This window comes from Argiope bruennichi, chromosome 3, assembly GCF_947563725.1.
Source record: "Argiope bruennichi chromosome 3, qqArgBrue1.1, whole genome shotgun sequence".
NCBI lineage: Eukaryota > Metazoa > Arthropoda > Arachnida > Araneae > Araneidae > Argiope > Argiope bruennichi.
Genome location: NC_079153.1, coordinates 104,216,059 through 104,239,329, shown reverse-complemented (window position 1 = coordinate 104,239,329; position 23,271 = coordinate 104,216,059). Strand labels below are relative to the sequence as shown.

Here is a 23,271-nt window from a genome sequence, read left to right as displayed (position 1 = left end):
TAAAATATGAGAAAATAAATGACAAATTTAGAGAAAAAGTTAAAAATATTAAAAAAAAACATGTTCGTTTTATTATGAATATTTAATTTAATATTCTTTCTTTAGAAAATAAACTATCCGAGGATTTAAATCAAATATTAAAAGCTATTGATAAAATTTAAATAAAACAAATAAAATGTAATTAATTTTATTTTTATATTAATATTAATGAGCTAATTTAGATAAAAGGCCAAATATGAATAATGGTTAGTAAGAATTTTAAAATATGAAAATACAAACTACTACAAATGCGGTTCTGAAGAATAAAAGACAAAAAAAAGAAAAAAAAGACCTGCGATTACAGATAAAACTCTATTCTATCGCAATTGTGTAATAATTTATTCATAATCCTATTAAATGCTAAATAATTTTAAAAAATAATGTACGTAAATATGATTTTTTTATTATTGGCATAAAATTGAAATATTATTTTTTTTTAACTTATACAATAAAGAACTAAAAAAATAGGTTAAAAATAATAAATGTCATTTTAAACTAAATACTTCTTATCTTTTATTTTTTTTTTTTGTAATATTTTCTATATCCAACTTTCCTTTTTCTTCTCGGTTCTGTCCCTACAGTGTCCTAAACAGAAGTATTTTAATTTTAAATATCACATTTGTAATTTCGAATTGAAAATAACGTACTTTAGAGCACATTTTGCTTAAAAACACCAAAATAATCTTCGTCATCTTAATGGTGTAAAGATTCAACATGGTACTGTAGTGAATAACTCATAAGACAGTTAACAACTACGTACCCGAGAAATTGCTTTTGTATCGTGGTCATGTTACTGGACTGCGAACCACAAGGTCCCAGGTTCTATTCCCGCTCATTGCAGATTTGCCACTTCGGTGACCCGGCCGTGATATGAACACGCATATCATGTTACATTCCTTAATTAAAGAATGAACAATATATATACAGTACATTTCCGAGTACCCTGCTTAATGTGGCTGAAGGGTAGGCCGAATAACGAAAAAATTGGACAGGCCGGAGATCTACGAACTCATTTCTTTCAAGTTTTATACCAAAACTCACTGTTATAATACATACGTTCTCACTTCTTATTAAGTACTAAACCCTACATTTATTTCAAGCAAACTATAATGTGAACGCTGTCCGGTGAATCATAGAAGCAGTTGGCGGTTTTTGCAGTTACACCAGAGTCTAGTGGCTGTATAGAGCATAATATTTCCTCCATAGTCACTTTTTTGAGGTTACAACTCATTTTGAAATCTTCACTGTGGTACACTAAAAAAAACATTAAGCATGCTCCAAGAATAATTTAAGAATACTGTAGGTACTGTGCAGTTATAATAAAGAACAGCGGCAACAATTCAGGTCCTTTATCCACTGACGAAACAATGAACAGAATTCAGAACACTTCTTATCGCAACATGTATTTTGCATACGATAAGTAGCAGGATCATAGCATATGCCGTTTCCAATGCCTTGGCAATATTGCTAACACCTTGCCATCTTCATTTAATACGACGAAAAAAAACTAGACCGGATAGTACGGAAGCCGCATAATTACTAACCGGATGTGTCGGAAGTGTACTGTATACTATATGAAAGAGAGATGAGAGAAACAAATATATAAAATACTTCTTACTCACTTTGACATTTTTAATTCATAGAAATGTGATCTCCCGATTCTAAACACATTTGAGACAACAAAATAAACTTCTGAAAACTACTTCATAAATTTTTATTAATGTTTCATCAAATTACACTAGATGAATTGAATTGAAGAGCAAATCTCGAATATCAAAATTTGCTTGCGCATGAAACTTTATGAAAATACACACTCTAAGCCTTCGCCGCACCGCCTTGTTGGTGGAGTACCCCCTCTCAGTGGAATAGGGCATTCCTCGCCTTCTTCTAAAAAGGTTACCAAAAAAATTAATATCAAACAAAAAAATCTAAAAACAAAACAAAATGAAAATGCCTACCACCAATAGTTATATATAAATTCTAAGTTTTCGAAAAAGTATAAAAAGATGATATTTTAAGATTGTATTATTTTCTAATTATGTGAAAAAAGAACCTTATTGAAGATGCACAATAAATGCCAAAGTCCTGACATTGGGATGGCAGGTCTTCCCCGTGATCTCGGCTTCCGTCACGGGACAGTCGAGGTCCGGTTCGGGGATGGTATTCTATATGTGAGGCGTGTGATAGAACCCCCCTATGAAAAGGGTTTGTGCAAGTGATTGTGTAAATGTCACTTTCATATGAGCTAGAAGTCAGATTTCTGCCCTCGGGTGTTCAGGGGCCTTCACCCTCAGAAGATACGGCACAAACTCGGCTTAAAGCGCTGACTTCGTCAGCTGGCTTGTCTATGACAAGTGCATAAATAACAACGATAAAATATAATAATTTTTAAATAGAAGCCGTTTTTGCCGTTCACCTGCTTAGCTTTTAATAATGGTTTCTAAAATACACTATCAAATATTTTATGTAATTTCGTCTTAATGAACTTCTTCATAGAAATATTTTTAAGATTTCAATTTTGATATTCATACAACTCATGCTATTTTAGAGGCCTTACATTGTTTAAATCATTCTATTATGTATCTCTAAATTTTTGTCTACTTCCTTAAAGTTTAAACTTGAACTTGAAACAGAAGTGATTAAATTTCAGTTAATAATTTGTTGTTCTTGTTGTTGATACCAAACCTGATTTTTTTTAAATATGAATACAGAAAAAAAAAAGAGTCCTTCAGCATTCAAGTCGAATGTACCCTAAAGAACATTTTTTTTTATAATTTATGCAATACATGAATTTTTAGAATGTGCAATTATTTGATTCAACATAAAATTCAATTTAGTACAATACTAAGCAATTTTCGAATCATAAGAAAGATAATATACTTTTATATAACCAATTGAAATACAAGAAAGAATAGAATATTTAAAATGCACGCACTTCAAAACTTTGATTCCTTATTTATAAATGAAAGTGATCCTTAGTCGTAAGTGCAACAAAATTTCAAAATGTACGTTAAAAATGCAGAACGTATTCCTCATAAAAAAATAAGTCATGCCTTCATATCTACATCGTCAACAATGAAAGAAAAGTTTTGAAATGCAGAAAAATTTTAAAGGTCATTTCATTTTTAAAAATAGCTGCCTTTTCCTGTAATATAATTCGATATATAAAAATATTGATAGAAATTAAGGTAGCACTAGTAATAAAATACATAGCACAATGAAAAGAACAATATAAGACTTCTAAAATAGAAAAAAAAATTATATATCTATTAAAATTTGGAATCAAAAAAGGTTTCTCTATAAAAATTTTCAAAATGAAATAACATTCAAATTTTGACAAAAATGTGAAACTTTTTTTATTTAAAATATTTTCTTAATAAAAGAATATTTTCTAAAATTTTACTCATGGGACCGAGGATCTGAATAAAAGTGTAAAATTGGTAATCCATCAGCACATATATCGACTCACATAAAATATAGCATTTTATTTCATTTTAGCAATTTTTATTAGTTGTTTATGCCTATTATCTAACTGTTTAGAAATGAGTTGCTGGACCCAGATTATAATAAATAAAAAGCATGTGCATATAAACCATATTTGACTTAAGCAATACAGAATTATTAAATTTATAATATAAAAATATTATAAAGGCATTTTAAAAGGTCGTTGAAAACCTTGCCTTGTATATAATGTCCTTAAAAATTTCGTGTTTAATACTTTTATGCTAAAAATTACAGTTTTCCGTGCTTAATTTGTAGTGAGAATCGCTTTATCTCTTAAGGTGTACGTACACACTTGAAGATTTTTTTTTTTAATTTTAACTTCAAAAATTCAGTTTTTTTACAGTAGGTTATTAATATATGTTTAAACTCATTTCAGTGAGAAAAAACCATATTACACTAATTATCAATTAATTAAACAATATTTAATGAGCTAATTAGCCTATTTTTTTAAACATGATATCTTAAATTCTAATTTGTACAGACGCACAATTCTAGTTGGAAATTATGCCTAATATTAGTCTTCATATTGTCTGCCTCAATCAAGTTATAAAAATATATAGTTTTTTTTTACAATTTTTCCATCAACGATGAATCTAAAAATCGAGTTTTTTTCTGTAATTTTAACTTTTAAACAGCTATTAAAAATTTATTTCTATAAATATATCTTTGATTGAGGCACAAAACATTCGCTATTTCATACATATTATTTTGATATATAAATAACTGTATTTGGTTAACTTCTTGTTGAGTTATGATTGTTTGAATGAAGCAACATAGTGGAAAAATATCATTCTTCATAAAATGAGTTTTAAAAACACCGTAACTAGAGTTTTCAATGAAAGCACCTGAAGAAAAATATTTATAACTCGAGAAATATTTGGAATATTGGCAACATCTTGGTATCGTTTGAAAGCTAAAGAACATGAAAACATTATTAAGCAATAAAAAAGATATTCGATATTTTGAACGATTTTCGAAGTTTCAAGTGTGTACATACACCTTAATTTGAGCTTTCATCGATGGAATGGCAGCACGTTCATAAAAGATAGTTTTTCTTAATCACGCTTTCATGAAAATTAAATTTTATTTTTATTTAATATAAATATATTGTTGTTAAATATGCGTCAAACACTTTTTTAAACTATAAATAAAATATAAAATATAAAAAAATATTTTTTTAAATTTTAAAGGCCAAAACATTGGTATCATTGAGAAGATCATATATTTCAAATTTCAAAATAATGTAAGAATCAATTTTGTTCCATAAAATATTTAGATATTTTTGAGAAATAGTGTCACCAATTTGCTTCATTTGAAATTAATAAAAATTCTAATTAAAATTTCAAAAATGTTTCTCAGAGATGCCCATTTGCATTCTCCAAAAAATATAAGTGCCAAATTTTACAACTCTAAATCAAATGGATTGGCTTGTAGAGAGCGAATTCGCATATACACATATATTCATCTTTGTTATAAGTAGAGATAAATCAAGCTTTTGAAAATATCCCGTAAACTTCGGCATCCCTCTTATAATAAATTTTGCAATTATTATTTTTAGTATTGTTCTCATCATTCTCTCAAAGTTTCAAAAAGAACAGTAAGATTGGTAATAGCTATCATGCAGTATTTTTAATGACTTAATGACAAAATAAATTTATAAAAATAATACTGACTATAAATTCTTATTTGAAATTAGAAGTTTTTATTAATTGGATAAACTATTTAAAAATAAATAATAATAAATAAGGGATGTATAATTTTTCTTGAAAAAATTATTCTATAAACATAAGAATTGATAGATGCTTCTTACCGTATTATTTGATTCTATTTTTCAGCGAATAATCCTGACAAATGTTTTATAACTGTATAATAGATCATTTTAAAATCTTAGTGATATTTCCTTGTAAAAACGTACAAAATGGATAAAGGCTATTATAATGTTTTTAAAATTAAACAGATGATTAACAAATTGTTCTCTTACTTAAAAATGTAATACAGGCATCACAACATCCACAAAATCCTCCTTTTGGTACTAAGACCTGATCCCCTGTGCAATTTGCTTGCATACACCTTACAAGAGAGCAAGTTTCTTTAGTACATACAATTGCATTTACTGTGGCAATTGCAGCAAAAACCAATAAAAGTGTTTTAATCATTTTAGAAACAGAAGAGACCAGTCTGAAAAGAAATATGCTGAATGAAAATAACTGCTTAGTTGTAAAATGCATTTTAAATATTTCCCTTTGAGAATATAAAAGACAGATAAAACAACATGGAAAATCTTTTATTTACTCATGTTTATAATCTGTGGTGCAAAAATAGTTAATTAATAAATTATTCAAATATTCAATTTTGCAGGTTGAATTTCCTAATACTTCAATATATATAATAACATTTAATTAATTTTTAACTACTTTACCATGCAAGAATTTCTTACTGGATATATTTGTAAATATAACACCCCTTAGAAAATATTATGAAAGGGGCATTAAATATTTGAACATTAACCCTTCGTTAAGTGTAAGAGATCATTCAGATTACTTGGATATAATTTTTATTAATCTCCTACTTTCGGTTATTTTTATAAAACATCGAGTACCAAGAATTATTCAATCTTTTTTTTAAAGGTCGTATGCCACAATTTTATCAACCGCACCCAAAATCACAAATTTTTCTCTGTTTCATTTTCTTTTCTAATTTTTAATGCATATCCTAATACAACTATTTAACAGAAAAGTTACTTGACATGGCAAATAAATTCCCTTCTAAATTTTTGAATAACTGATTAAAATTGTCCAAATAAAACTAATACTTTTCTTCTAGAATATACTGGTTTCTACAACAATTATAACAATCTAGAAGAAATCTGATAAATGTTTTTTCAACAATCAAATAGGAAAAATATACGCGCAAAACTGAATGTACTTCAGTTATTTAATTCTAATAATCAAAATGGCCAGCATGATTTCCATGGCTAATATAAGGCCTATTATAATAAAGGCAAATTTAATTAAATAACGTATAGTTGACGCCAAAATTACTCAATTACTTCAACTAATATTCTATCAATTTAATTCAAACTTTTCATTTTATGGAAGCTTTATATATCTTTTATATAGCAATTCTTAATGACCTTGAATGTCAATCTAATCAATGAGAACTGATATTCAGATATGATTTTTCCAAAAATTTATATTAAAGGGACAATGGACTCTGTTAGGCTTTTGCTAATTATTTAAATAAATATGTCAAATTTCTTTTTTAAAAAACTTTTTAAAACAAAATATTTTTAAAAAAATAAATTTTTAAAAATTTTAAAATATACCAGATGGCTTAGTTTTTAATTTTTTCTTTATTTTTTCTTCATTAAGCAATATAAATTTATTTGGAACAAAACAGTGTATAACTGTGATTCCAAATAAATGCTAGATTTTTAAAACTATTTTATGCACATTTACTGAATTTTCATAAGAATTTTATGCTTTTCTGAATTAAAATTGAGTTTTAACTATTTAAAAAAAAGTATAAAAGTCAATTCCTATTTTCTTTTTTTAATTTTTTACCGAAATCATTATTATCAATTCTATTTAATTTATTCAAACAATAAGATACCTGGAATATTTCAAAGATATTTTAATCTATTTACAATATTATTTCGAGAACAATCATTAAAATGTAGTCTTTTTTTTTCTAGGCCGGTCAGATGTTTATTTTATTGAACAATACATTTTATAACACCATTTTAGTTGAATACTAATATATATTTTGGTATGAAATGATTAAAATAAAATTTTCGTCCATATTTACTTATTTCAAAGTCCAATGTTAGCTTAATTGTAATAATAATGTATTTCTAAAAATGTGAATTTAAATATACTTACACAATATCAGCGCACAAATCGAGGAAATATTACTTAAGATAAGAACACTTTATATACATTATCTAAATGATAGTCTAATGTTTCCCTCCTATGGCCAGTATGTAAATTTGGTTTTTGCACTAAACCATTGCGCATCTTATTACTAAGTTTTAATGGCAGGTGAAACAATCAGTCGTAATGATTTATAAATAGATTTCCCTGACTCTTTAGAGTAAAATTTCTTTCTCCTAGAAAAAAAGTCATTAGCAATGATCAAGATTCAACAAAAAACAAAATATTACTGTCAAACTAAACTGAGTATTTGATATTTACGATGAAATTCATTACTGAGTAACGAGGAAGCGGCAGGTGAGTACGTAATGAGGAAGTCATTAAGAGGCAGAAGTTAAACTGTGAAAGAATATTTTTATCTTATTATGTGTAATTTTGTTAGCAAAAACAGCCTTCTTAATCCTCCATTTAAAAATTTAATGTTTTATTCAAATCAAAGCAAAATGCCTTAAAATTTTATTTATATGAGAATGCATGAGGTACTTACTTTAATCAAATGTTTAAAATATAAATCAACGCTGAGACTATACTTACAATATTAATATTATTATCCTTATTTATAAATTGTTATAAAGTATTTTAATTATGGATCGTATGGATTTATGGATTATGGATCGTATCTGAATGGATTTTAATTATGGATAAACTTCTATAGTATATATTGCTATAAGGATAGAATTAAGTTTAGACTTATAAGAGGAAAATTTTGGCATTATGTGATTTAAGATTATATTAAAAAAGAACATAACTTTAATTATATATTAAGTTATATATATATTTCCCATAAACTTTATTTATATATAAAGATTATGTATAATGGATTTTTAAAATTTTATTCCTTGAAATTTACATGAGATGCATGTTTTGGTTAGGAAAGATTAAAAATTGCATGCGCAAGTTCCAATTTTCTATACTCTTAAAAGAATTAAACTGGATGAAAAAAATCTTTAAAATGCATGAATATCTCATATAATGTCAGGAAAAAATATTTTCTAAATAATTAAATGAAATTATTTAGTATAATTTTCCTTTCTAATTTTTTTAAAAATTGATAAAGAGTACTTTTATAGAAAATGATATATCTTGAAATTTTTCATTAAAAATTGAAATTTGTGAAGCAAGTGGTATTTAAATAATCAATTTTTTTCAAAGTAAATTCAGTTTCCTTAATTAACATTCTATTAATTCGTCATCTAAACATTAAAATTCTTATGGAATAAATGAAATTAAACCACATATCCAATAGAACTTTTCTATAACATCTCCAAAAAATAATAAATTCTGTAAGTGTTTAAAATTTTCCTCCTTAAACTATTGATTTTTTTTTCTTAATATAAATCAAATGTTTAAAACTTTTATGTATTAGAATAAAAAAGTTATTTTATACTTTTATTGTCAATCTGATGCTCAAAATTTGTACCAAAGGCCAATAGTTTCTTAATTTTCTGCAAATAGTTTTTTCCATCATTATAGCAAACAGATTGCAAAACTTTGTAAAAATAAAAATGCAAAATTGATTTTATATTTTTGATTTCACTTTGCTATTTAAAATTTTCAATCAGGTCTTCAATTTCGAATCTTGTTATAATTGCCACTCAAGAGCATATTTCTTCTGAGTATCTCCTCTTCCTTTTCTACGATTATTTACAAAAGGTGTGTATTATTATTGTTGAGATTTTCACATTTTATTTTATCTGCATTTCAGTTTCTCCTTCAAAAACTAATTATTTTTTTAAACTACAAGAAAAAAAACTTTTGCAAACTTTCTTTAATACAAAACTTATTAAATGTTTTGCACTAACGAAACTGAAATAGAATATAAAAACTTTGACAAAATATATAAATTCAAATTAACAGCTTAATTAATTCTTATTAATAATAATTGATTTCATTTGACTCTTTATATGTTTATCAAGATTCAAGTCGACAATTTTGTACAAAATATCTATATTAAAAACTCTCTCACAATTTAAACTGTAATTGAATAATAAAAACTTTATATTATCTGAACGAGGACAACGGCTTGAATTATATTCTATATTGGCGTTAACTTCAAATATCAACGTAATTTCCTTTAGTTTATGAAATAATATCAAATTTAAATTACGGATATTTTAATAAAATGTTTAAAGACAGTTGAGTGAAAACTTAAAAGATATAATTAATTAACTTAAATGTAATTGTAGATATTTTTACCATTCATCATTAAATGAACAGAAAATAACTTCCTTCTCAGAAGATTGGTATAAGATTTTTTTCATTTAATTGTTGCCCGTTTATTCCCGAGTATTTAGCCAATAATTATATAAAATGGAAATTTTTTATTATTCTATAAACAATTTTCTACCAGTGCCAGAATAAAATATGCATTCTACGGAATGGGTCACAAAGTTAATTTACTTTTTTTTTCAACCATTATTAGCTTTCATTTTTATTTCTCAGAACTCGTTCAATTTTTTCCCTTCTTAGAATTCAAAATATACCAAGAGAATATATTGTAAATTTAAAAAATTCGATTTTAATGTTTCGATCAATTAAAAATAAATATATAGAATTTTGTATGAATTCAATATATAAATAGTTATATAGAATTATACCTTAATCGGAATATGACATTTGAAAAGGGCAATGAGCTATATCAATGGAACCGAATATCTAGACTAGAAATTGTATATATCTCCCACATTTTCAATTAAATAAAACGCTGTTCCAAAATGAGTTCTTCTTCCTTTACTATACTAAAAATAAAAATAAACCTATAAATTTGTAAATATATCATTAAAACTTTAAAGTCTTTATTTTACTTATTCGTAAATTAAAATATTTTAAATAAAATGAATAAAAAAGAATGCTAATGTAGATTCTAAAAGGAAAAATAGTTGAATGAAAAAGAAGACAATGCCCATATTGTAATTAAAGTATTTTCTATATTAATGAGCAAATATCTATAAATATTTATTTCTTATTCACATTGCAATGTCTTTCTTATCATTGTCAAAGGATATCGATTCAGATATTCTAAAAGCTTTATCAGAAACTTTAAAAGAATTTAAATTGATGTTTGAACAGATGTCCTCAATTTACATGCATTAAAATTTCCCACAACTGATTGCAGCTGGATCTATATATTTTATCCACTCTTGATAAAATGCGTTTCAACACAAAATGACATAAATTGCGTGAAACAGAATGTGTATACTTCAAAGCATATACAATAGTGCAATGTATATTGTGATTTGGTAATTTTCCCTACTCATTTGTTTCAATTTCTTAATATCTTTCCCAACTTAGAGAAAATTGCTGTTAGGGACTCAATTTTATGTTGATATTGTTTTATATTGCTCTATTTTAATAAATGACTCAAAATTAATGGCAAAAGTTACGAACAGAGTGAGTCATAGTGTTAGTCATTTTGTTTTCAATAACTGGCATTTTAACAATAGGTGGTACTAAACAGAACGCCGTCTCATGTAACCTTAATCATTCTGGTCACTAAACAGTTTAATGGGCATGTCACGGGAATTTTATTAAATACCAGATTATTTAAAGAAAATAAAACGGAAATAAGTATGAACAGAATATACAGTCATACATTATGATAAAGAATGATAATAATTAATCATTTACTGTGGTTTTATGCTTTTTAATGGGGTAGAAAATATATTTAGAGTAATAATAAACAGAGCGATATTGGGCATTAAAAATAAAAACTCATTAGTTTATTGCATTTATTATAGTAATATAGTAGATGAAAAGGCAGTTAAAAAATTCGTATATAATATAATTCAATTAATGATTACAAAGAAAGGCAATCTTTATTAAAAACATAATTATGGATGCATAAACTGTTGTGTCCTTGGTCGTTAAGTGTAACTCTGACACTTGTTGGAGAGTAGGCAGACAAAGATCTCTGATGAATTTAACTATCCTATGGATTTTCCGCCTAAAGTAGAAGTTGTGGGCAACTCTTTTCAGCCATTCTTGTTCTAGACTTGATAATGGTTTTTCAATATGCCAAATAATTGTGAGAATGCAGTCCGTAATAATGAAGTACGAATCACGTCATAGCTGCACTGATCATTGTTAAAAGGTTTAACAATCTTTTAAGGTAAACAGAAAATGCGCCATGTTCCGAGAAGAAAATAGTATCCTCTCTGATTCAGTTAATGGAATGAAGGCCAAATAAAAAAAATATTAAAAAATTTTTAACCCTTGTCACTACTGCGCCAAGACTTTTGACTTCTCTCTATCATGTTTTCCCAAATTTAGTATTATGTGCAAATCTTTAAACTTTTTCAAATGTTGATGCCATACATTTCAGAATTCAAAGAATTTTACTGAATTTTATTTTCAAATTGGAATCTCACTAAATTTCAACTGTTTCTATTTCATATGATTTGTTTCAATCTCAAATTTATCAATAAAAAAATACCAAAAAATTTATAAAAATTCAAAATTTGTAATCATATTTTTTTTCATAAAATCTGGACAGATAGAAAAAATTGTTTAATCATCAAAAATTTTATATTTTTTATTTTGATAAATTTCCTGCTTTTGAAACCTACCTGTTTTTGAACATGCTAGCTCACAAACGTTAATAGCTTCGATGATAAAATTTAATATTGATTTCAGACCCAAACATGGACTAAACCCCTCTAAACTAAACTGTTCGCTTGTGAGTGAATATAATAGTTTAAAAAAAATAAGATAGATAAATAAATTTTCCTACTATATTTTCACACTCAAAATGTTGATATATTCAAATAATGGAGCAACTGTGTAGACTAGTTTACTATTTTTCTTCGAGTTTATTTGTGTGTGAACGAAATAACTTAAAAACGTCACGAGTTAGATGCTTGATTTTTAGAAATTTTTTTACATTAAATTATAGACCAGTACAAAATTTTAGACCAGTGGAAACGAAAGACGCATTGCTTCAAAATTCGGACTTGATTCTATGCAGTATACGAAAAAGCTAAACATAAAACGTGTCATCTTCTAAAGTGTGAAAAAAGATGGAGGAAAGGATGACCTTAAAATCCTTTTTAATGTCAAATGTTTATATGGTAGCAATATGAGCATTGTTTTTGAATTGTTCTTGCATTTAAATTTAGTTTGTATTTCTTGAATTGAATTTAGCAAACTTGGTTATAAAATTGTTGTATATAAACAGAAACTTACTTCGTTGTAAAAGTGATTGGATTTTAGCAATGCATATAAAAAAGGATAAAAAGTATTAAAAATTCGATAACTATTTGAAAATTAATATCAACTATGTCAATGCAAAAATAAATATGAATTGTAATGCACCACCTATCTTAAATATTTTTATTTTGTTTTTAAGAATTGTTTAACTAAATTAATTTGAAACTGTTAACTTTTTAAACGTTATCATAAATATTGTAACTTGGCTGAACCTCCAAGTTATCTATTGTGGACAACGATTTTTATTTGCTTGTTCTAATGTATTGCAGCAAATTGTTTTTAATTCCAATGCTGCATAATCTCAGCTATCAACAGAAATTTTCGGATTTACATTGAATTAAGTAAATTTCATTTCACAGTTATCAACTGTCATAATTAATCTTGGTTATTTCAAATTTTATTTTCGACTCTGTTACAATAAAATTGATCATTTCTAATTATTTTTCAGATTTCATTTGGCGCAATAGTTTATATTTCAAATCTTATTTATAAGAATGACTTTGAATTCCTATATAAGTTTATCCTTCTTATATATTTATATTATGTCCTGATACGAGGATAAGAAATTTTTGGGGTACTCCAAACACAGGTTCCTTCATTTGGTAGATATCGAAATATACAGAGTGTTATTTGGAAGAATTTGTTGAAAAATAACAACAAAAGATGACCAAGTTCATCCCCAAAAGAAATAAAAAATACTAATGAATCTTTTTTAATTACTCTTTAAGGAACATATAAGAGAAAGTGTTACCTAAAATTCGCCCTGCTTTTGGGATATAAATAATTAGTTCAAATATAAACTATTATAACTACATTTCTATTTGCTTTAATAGAATGCAATCTTATTCGACATTAATCTTTTAATTATATCAAATTAGAAAAAATTGAAAAACACAAATATACTCTATGTTTTTGATATTGTTTGTTTGTTTTCTTATGGCACTTGCCACTGACAAGCCCGCTGTTACGAAGACAGCGATTTAAGCCTGAGGGGGAACGTCTCTTGTTTTTTATAGCAGCGCCAACTAGGGCCTAGCGTACGACTTTGCCACTCACGCATCATTCATTCGCTTGCACAACCCTTTTTACAGGAGGGCACATTCACACATCTCACAGATAGAACAACAGAAGAACAACCATGCCCAAACCGGGACTCAAACCCGGGACGCCCAGCTCCGCTTACATAGTCTTCTTGACAAGATATAGAATTTTCTAGAAGGATTCTCGATCTCAGCTACTAATAGATATATCGCCAAAAATTTTGTATTTTCAAGAATCTTCATTTTTGTCATTAACAGGCTTCCATTAAGGATATCTCAAAATCATTCTTTTTTATTATGAGATTAAACGCACAAAGAAACAGTGTTACAGATTTCAGCAATAAAATTCGTTATTTTCTTTGAGATGGAATGACTTTAATGTATGATTAATAAAGTGTATGAAATATTACAGAAGTAATATTAAAATGCTATGAGTTATAAGAAAAACTCTGTAATAAGAATGTCAGATTCTTCTGGAGATTGCTTGGTATAGTCATAGAAAATAATCTAAATAAATTTAATAAAAAATATATTGCATAAAGTATTCTCATCAAATAAAAAATAACTTTTTAAAGTTTATTTTACTTCTGATTTATTTCTTCTATTAATTTAGATCAAAATCAATATTATATTCGTTATATAACTTGCATTTATATCTCGCTATTATGAGATATATTAAATTAAACATGAAATCTGAGATAATTTATGCAGAAAGTTCTGTCTACAATCGCATTTATGTTAAATAGCCGAGTCTACAGTAATTGCATTCGTAATGTTTGATAAATTATTCAGGCGAAAAGCATCATTATTCTCGAATCGAAAGCAAATTTTCAATGTACAGTTTTTAAATGCAATTGCTCTTGATTTTCTACTATCTGTACTTCAAAAACTCAAAACCTATTTTTTTGGTGCAAAATTTAAAGATTCTTTACCATTTCAGAATCATTTTGAAGAAGATATTGAAAATTGAGACTCAAATATTTTTGATGTTCCATGAATATCACTAATATTTTTTTTTATTATTATTAGCTGATGCAGATTTTTTTATGCTCTTGATAAATTCAAATTTAAAAATTAGTAAAAAAAATTAATCATCATTAATAGGATAAGGTTCAGCCTTGCTTAAAAAGTTTTGATTTTGGTAATTTATGATTTAGGTAATTTAATGATTTAGGTAATAATTAGTTTTATTTTATTCTAGTGTCTATAAATAATCATATCTTAATAACACATAATTCCCAGATTCAACATAATAAAATAAACACTACATATATTAAGAGTAATAATTTATTAAAGTATTTGTTTTACATTAAAATATGTTTACATTAATTAATTGCAAGTGCAAGTGCATACGTAATCACCATCTTCATTTTTTTGACAACTTAGATCATCTCTACACTTTGTTGTAGGTGGTGGACCTCCTACAAAAAGAGGTGGTGGGCATTTTTCTCCTACATCTGAAAACATGATGAAATATAACAGTTAAAATATCTGGAAAAAATCAGTTTGCTAACAGGAAGTAAATATATAAAAAAAAAATTCAACAATTATTTATAATCTTAATGATAAAATTAAGACAAAAATTATTTTTGTTGAGAAATTTTGTTTTGTTGAGAAATTTAAAAAAAAATTTTTTTAACAATTGATTTATGTTTGTAGTTATCATCCCCTGACAAACTACAAAGAATTTCTTAAGAGAAACATCTTAAGTTCTTAAAAAAGCTCTGTTCAATATTTAAACGTATTTTTCTTAATAATTTTTACAATCAGAATTCTTTTCAAATGATACGGGTTCAAAACCTGTTAAGAAAAAACTGTCCTGTAGATATCAGAATCTATCTATTCCCCATATTAATATTATTTGATTCATGCCAACATCTATTTTCGAACATATTTGAATATATTCCTTTCGGTTTCAATAGCTTTTGCATACGACAATCAACAACCTACTGCAGTTATACAAATTGTAGTGCTTTGCGATGGTTATAAATTTGATGACATATTATCATGTGAAGGAAGCTATTTAATGTAGTATATTATCATATATAAGCATTATATGAAATGTAAGTGGATATCAAATTGTACAAGATAAAAAAAATTATTTAAAACACAAAATGTGATCTAGACTTCTATAATCCTTTTCTGCACTTATCCATAGACTATAACTATAGACGATAAATATGATCGGTATCTATAGACTAAAAATTTTTACCGAAATTGAAGGGAAATATTTCATTTGCCACAAGATGACCAACAGCAAGCTCTAGATTTTTATTATATAAAGCTATTAATATAAAACACGTGATCTTATCTATGGGAAATAAACTTCGATCATGCGGCATTCATCATTTGGCATGTTGGATTAAAAGTTGTTCTATATTACAAAATGGTTAAAGCCAAAAAAAAAATGGGTTGAAATAAAAATTAAACTCAGATAAGAACTTTAATAACTTACTATCAATATTTAACAAATGAGATATTTTTAAGAATACTTTCACGTTCTTAGATTTGTTGAATGGAAAATGTTAAATCTTATGTGATCATTAAGCATTGTAAACAATAAGCTCGCTTATAAAATAGAACGTTTATCAAAATCTTTCGATTAATGCTTTTGTTTAGAAAAATTTATATCATTGGCCAACTACCTTGATTTTAATGCATTCCTTTATGATAATTCTTCATTTTATTTAACAAATGGGTATCACTAACTACTTCCACTGACCTATACACGGATAAAAATGAATGACCAGATCACAGCGACAGCAACATTAGCTGGAACTGTGGTTAAGTCCTAAGACCATCACCGGCCATGCTACAACACTTCCCTTGGAAAGTACGCTCCGTCATCGATTGGCAGTAGCCAACCCCCACCTCTTTCTATACCCACCAGGGTGGCGGGAACCAAACACGATACCGGAAGTTTAGCATTCTCATTTTTGAAACGTCCTCCAATAGAAGTAACAAATGGGAACATAAAAACAAATAATTTGGGTTTATTTAATCGTTTTAAACCACCGCTATTTCGGTCTACATTTGTATAAACACTTATGACAATAAAAAAAATATTATTTTCGACTAATTAAATATATATTCCTATTTTTTATGAGAATATTCTATCGAATCTGTTGGGATTTTTTTAAATATCTCTGGAAGAAAATAAAAAAATATATGCAGAGAGCTTATTATTTATATCATGGGGGTTTTATTGAACATAAATAAACATTCGTCTTAAACTTTTTTTTTTACTCTTTCTATGCAGTAAAATACAAAAAAAAATTAACAGCATTGAATCACTACAAAAGTTCTAGTCACTATAAAGCTACTCGGTTTTGTTTATTTGTGCAATAAAATACAAAACATATTAACAACATTAAATCACTACAAAAGTTCTACTCACTTGAAAACTACATTACTGAATTCTAGGCTTACTGATCTTACCTAAATATGTAATGCATGCGGGACAACATCCACAGAATCCACCCTTTTCTTCGTAGGTTTCATTTTCTCCACATTCTACGGACGTGCATGGTTTTTGGCTCTCGCATATTTCTGGAGTACAAGCAATGTAAGCCTCGACTGTAACAGCAGCAGTCAGAAGTAGGAAAAGTATCTGATACATTTCAAATATATAGGAATTAATCTGAAAATCATCAATGCATAAAATCAATGGAAAGAAATTTCATCATATATTTATATCAATTTCATTTCTTCTAATCCTCTTTTCTTTTGTTTTTTAGCGTTTATTTGTAAATCATTTCTATTTTTCAACCAATTAAACATGGAAGTGTGATTGAGGATGAGGTTTGAAGACAAGCATCTAATCTTTTTTAAATGGAGATCTCAAAATGATTTCTAGTACTAGTTTAATTTGTAAACGTATATATTTGCTTTATGCAACTCTTATGTCCACCCCAGATAAGATCAAATATCTTTTTAGAACAGACTAGCTTCATTTCTTAACAAAAATATTTGATTTACATAATCGTCGTATATAAAATGAGTTACCATTTAACAAATGAATTACCATTTCAGAAAGAACATTTTGTTTATTTAATCATTATGTTACATAAAATTTTAAAAAATGCGAAAAACATACACTAGAAAATTGTACACAACTTTTTCCAATTTTATAGAATAAAACATCTTATTGCCACCTATAAGATGTCTAATAAATTTCTGTTTTTTTAGCAAAATATCAATCTTCCAAAAACTTGTGTGAACATTTGGCAAAAGGAATTGCAAAAATACAAAAATACTTCAATCTTGTTTTTAAAAAAATGACTTGGAGAAATTTTGATACTCACCAACTGAATTTCTTTAATAATCCATATTCAAAATAAATTAATAATCTCGTACACATTTTATATCGTGTGTACAGAAAACAATTTTCAAAATTTAATTTTTCTCTGTTATTTCTAAAGTTTTTGTCATTTTTTTTCAATAATATATAAAATAAATATCATTTAGAAGCACTTTAATCAATTCTGAGTTTAAAACAATAGGATGCTCTATTCTTTTCAGTCTTCTGTGCTAATAAATCTATCCCCAATATTGATATGCATGTCCTTAGGGAAATTATAATTATACCTAAATAACTGAATAAGTTCTTAAGAGAATTCTAACACTCTCGAGATTCGATATCTCTAGAATCCTTACAAATAAGTACAAAATTCATCTTCATTGCATTTTTCTAATAAATGCAAAATTACTGCCAAATTTCTGTGATTTAAATTTTTCTGCATTTTCAACTAAATTCTCGCAACTGTAACATATAGAGAATAAAATACAAATTTGAAACAATATATAATTTGCTGAAATTTAAAGTTAAAATGATATATAATTTAATAATGAATATATAATTTATTCAGTTCCGTATGAATGAAAATTTTATCTCATCCAAACCTTTTTCTTTTCATTGTGTGAAGTTTACGTGACAATAAAATATAAATATAAAATAAAAAGGTGAACAGAGATGACCCATTAAACGTGATGAAAAAGAGAAAGAAACAGAAGGAAATATTACCTTAGGCATTGTGAATAAAATAGTTTAACGTACATTAACGACAAACATTTTCTTCGTTAATAAAAGAAGTAATGTAAAAATTTCTGCGCTTAAGATAGAAATATCTGTGCTATGATATAAACTTGAATTACTATATTTTTAGATTGAAAAGTATTTCAATTCACCTAATTTTTGGAATAGAAATTAAGTTGAAAGAGGGAATATAATAATATTTATTGCTTTTCATGAAGCCTTGGAACTAGCAAAATTTTAAAAGAAGAAAAAAATTTCGTATCCAAATGCATAGTACTTTTTTAAGAATTTAAAATATTTGAGCTAAACTTTTAAAAACATACAATGATAATTGGAGGCAATACTTCGAAAAAGGCTTGGAAAATTCGGTTAGAAATATCAGCTTGACACAAAAGTCAATATAAAACAATTTAAATAAATATAGCAAACATGAAAACACTTAGAAGATATTTGGATATTTTTATAATGTAGTCAATTTTAACGTTTTGAGTGCCCAAATATCGGGATATGAATCGATATACTATTTATCCACTTAAAATATCAATTCGAGACAACAATACAAAATATTAATTTTTAATTAAATTGAATTTACTTCTTTATCAAATCCATAAAAATAAGTTTATTATATTTTATTTATTTTTCATTAATTTGTATAATAATTATACAAATTTATTAATACCAATGAAAGAAAAACCATTAATAATAATCACTTAATTATATATACATCAAGAACTTATCTATATTCAAATACAAACAAAGAAGAGAAAATTCCAAGAAATTATTATAGGTATTTCTGCATTAGGGTTCTGAGACTACTTACTTACATGTACATATGAAAAAATGAATAATTCATTGAACTAAGCCCGTGAGAGTATGTATCAGATTTATTGCATCATTCTTACGGCTCTAGGCTCATTAATGTCGGTGTTTTTTCAACAGGTGCATCTTCGAATGGACCTTCATTAAAGATCGCAATAACGATATCTAAATAGAGATGGCCGATTTCAGATTTTAGTTCAGATCACGTATAAGGAAAAAAACACAGAATTCATGGAAAAAAATTTAGTACTGCACTTATTTTGACAAAATTCTGATAAAATAATAAATATCTTAATAATACTAAAATGAAAAATAAGCGTCAGGATAAATGAAGTTAATAATATGAAATTAATAAAAGACAAACCTGTCGCGAGTTTTGCGTTTTTACTTTCTCGCATGCGAAATATGCAATTGATATTGCAATCGTGGTGAAATTCTAATTCTAGAATTTCGTGAATCCAACTGCAGGTTAGGCTTTTCCAGTCCAAAAGTACAATCTCCAAAATGTTCCCTTATATTTTGAATCTTATTATGTCTATAAAAATATCTACGAGAAAATCCAAAAGATAAATTAGCTCGAGTCATGAAATGTTAATCTGATCTTTACTATCAAATTGTCAATCTGCATTAAATTTTGAATAAAATCCATCAGCAATAAGACTGTCTAATTTCTTTTTATGAGAGCACTATAACTGAAAAACATATATTAAAATAATCAGAAGTGCCATCAAAACGTAATTATCTGAGTTACTACGCAAAAATTTACATTTAATCTTGGAACAAAACGGTTCGATATAAAGAAGATTCTATACCAAAAGTATACTTGCTTTTCTGCAGCACGAGACTAATTTGAAATCAAAACGCAGCTTAGTATTGATTAGATTCCAAAGTCATTGATAAAAAAAATTCCAGATTTCTATGTATTGTGTTACTAAAGTTGGAAAATTTTGAACTTTAATAAATTGATTTAAAATGAAATATAGCATTTTTTTCCTAATTTTAATGTCAGATATATAAGCATTTATTGTACAACTTAGATAAAAAATACTAGTTCAATATCATTGGGTTACAGAGAGACACCGACTTCGCAGCTTTGTGTTTGATTGAGGATTTTTTTTTATTTTAATTGTGTATATCCCTCGGATATCCCCATATATACTTTGCTTTACACGTTCAAAACTTTTTCTTTAATTATATCGAGGTGGAGATGCCACTTCATTCTACGATCAGATGTAATCCCAAGATATTTTAATATTTTTGAATATTTGATATTTTTGCTGCTAACATTCTTAGAAAGAATATGAAAAAATTACTTTTTGTGGAGAAATATAATAAACGGTGAGCACTATACATTTGTATATATATTTATTTTAATTTATAACTCATTCTTCTATTCTTTTAATTGGGCTTTGAAATCTATCCATAGATCAGCATGAAGCCTTCCAAAGCAAATAGAAAGATACCGTTAGCAAACATGATGATCTCGTGATTTGGCTGTTATGTCATAACTTCTCATAATGTCTCATAACTTCTTAACAATCTCTCCGCTATTGTTAATCATAAAATAGGCACTGAAAAGTGTTCCTGTGGGACACTTTTTCAATAATTGAAATCATCATCAATTTATTTAATATTCTATAAAAAAACTCTAATTATATAAACTGATATTTATAAATTCCATGCTCTTTAAAGGAATTCATAATATTTTGGCATTCGATACTGTTAAATGCATTTGAAATGTCAAGTAAGATAACTAATGCAAATATTTTTCCTCGTTTTGATCTTTAACAATTTTATAAAAGTAGTCTAATGCCAGAATAGTGCTTTTCTCCCGTTTAGAACGGAATTGCTTAGAATGAAAATTTCCCTTTTTATCAAGTTCGTAAGTAATCCTTTGAAAGATAATTTTATGAAATCTTGCCCCATGTAGGAAGTAGATATTTTGCTCTAATAAGAAGCTTCACTTAAGTCCTTGGTTGCCCTTGATATTATGACTCCTCGAGCTCTTTTCCTGATATCTAATTAATATCAGATTACTATCTTAAAAGATACTCTTATTAAGATAGTAATTAAGCGTGTCAGAGAACTAATCAAAACTGAGAAAAAGACTTCTCTTACAATTCTCATTCTAATTCCATCTAGACTAAGAACCTTCCTGAGATTAACTTTCAAAATTATAAGTTACTATCATGTGAGAACATGATGTCGTTTTGGTTTGAGATTTTTGAAGCCTCTAAATGAACGTTCAGAAAATTGGCAATTTATTGATTTAAGGCATCAATTTTTTCCTTTTAGGGTTGTTAGAAAATGATAAAGAAGATAGTCACGTTTGGCGACTTACAAACAACAAAAAGTTGCAATTTGGAACGAATGTCCGCCAAGTATCCGATTAGGTTTTAAATTTGTCATTAACCATCGCTTTTCTAAATGTTGATTGGCAAATATGAATCATGTTTGATGCATGATGTTTTTCAATCGAACTGATACCACGTGATTTAAACAAAATAATGTTCTCACATGATAACTTGAAATTTACTACGGTAAAATTCTTTTTTTCTTCTTGTGGTAATGAATGGAATCAAATCATCTTTTTGTGGTATGAGGGGAAATTATGCTTCCTGATAGTTAGTTTTAAGATAAACTTGATTAATACCAAAAGGAAAATATAATTTTTGAATTATTAGTAAACATTCCTTAAATGTTGCTGCATAATTATCATTTTTACAAAAAAATTTATTTTACTAAAGATCGATTCATAGTCGATATAATTTGTTATGCATAATAAAATAAGAAATATGGGGGGTGTATAATAAAAAATTGCCAACAGTGATTACATATCTGTCAGTAGCTGGTATTTTATTGCAATTAAACTCGTAATATTATAAATTGCAACAAAGAAACTTTTCAGTATACAAATGCAGTTTTTTATATACATGTTTCTGTATATTTTCAATTATAATTACTTCTGATTTTCTTTCATCTTACTTCATAAATTCGAAATTACTTTTATTCTTAACCCTCTGGTTGCATAATTCTTTAAAAACACTATTTATATGAGATGCTTGCAAATAAGTTCAAATATTTTTCAAAGGAAATGAACTGATATATATGTTACACGATAATAATATAATATAATAAAAATCTGTAATCGTAAAAATTAGCGTTCTAAACTACGAAAAATGCGGGATGCAATAGAAAATGAACTAATTGCCAACCCGCGGAAATCGCGGGATTCACAGCTGGAGGATTAATAACCTCTTATTATAATTTATCTATTAATAACTCATGCTCTGAAATTTCTATTATTAATAATCCATAAATTGGATTAATACTTGCCTACTGGCTCTAGGATTTAAAACTGAGAAAAACTGAATAAGTATCTTCTCTTTAAATGATATCATAATACATCCTCATAAAAATGATGATACGTCTTTTGTAAAACAAAAATTGGGAAGATTCTATCCTAAAATTTAACTTCAAACCATTCAAAATATTTTAAATTTTCAATGATTAATTAAATTTGGAATTACATTCTTTAGTTTATGTCATAATATATAAATCTCAAGCTTCATCATCAAAAAAATGATGATGCCTCTTTTTTTATACAAATTTTATACAACTTCAAACAATTTTAAAGTCGCTTGAGTTACACTCATTAATTAAATTTAGAATTTGTTCATAGTGAAATATTCAAACC

At 26.7% G+C, this 23,271-nt stretch overlaps 1 protein-coding gene and 1 long non-coding RNA gene across 2 annotated transcripts; both read right to left on the bottom strand.

Annotated features, from left to right (window-relative positions):
• Positions 1-1,739: 1,739 nt before the first annotated feature.
• Positions 1,740-7,520, bottom strand: LOC129964071 (uncharacterized). The gene is made up of 3 exons (XR_008784061.1): positions 7,425-7,520; positions 5,525-5,721; positions 1,740-1,926 (listed from the first exon to the last, which is right to left on the bottom strand). It is a non-coding gene; the product is annotated as an uncharacterized LOC129964071 (long non-coding RNA).
• A 7,529-nt stretch (positions 7,521-15,049) lies between these two features.
• LOC129962920 (fungal protease inhibitor-1-like) lies at positions 15,050-19,611 on the bottom strand. Its single transcript, XM_056076922.1, has 3 exons — positions 19,580-19,611; positions 17,159-17,360; positions 15,050-15,177 (listed from the first exon to the last, which is right to left on the bottom strand). The coding sequence occupies exons 2-3, from the start codon at positions 17,337-17,339 to the stop codon at positions 15,050-15,052; spliced, it is 309 nt and encodes a 102-aa protein (XP_055932897.1). The 5' UTR covers positions 17,340-17,360; positions 19,580-19,611.
• Positions 19,612-23,271: the final 3,660 nt, after the last annotated feature.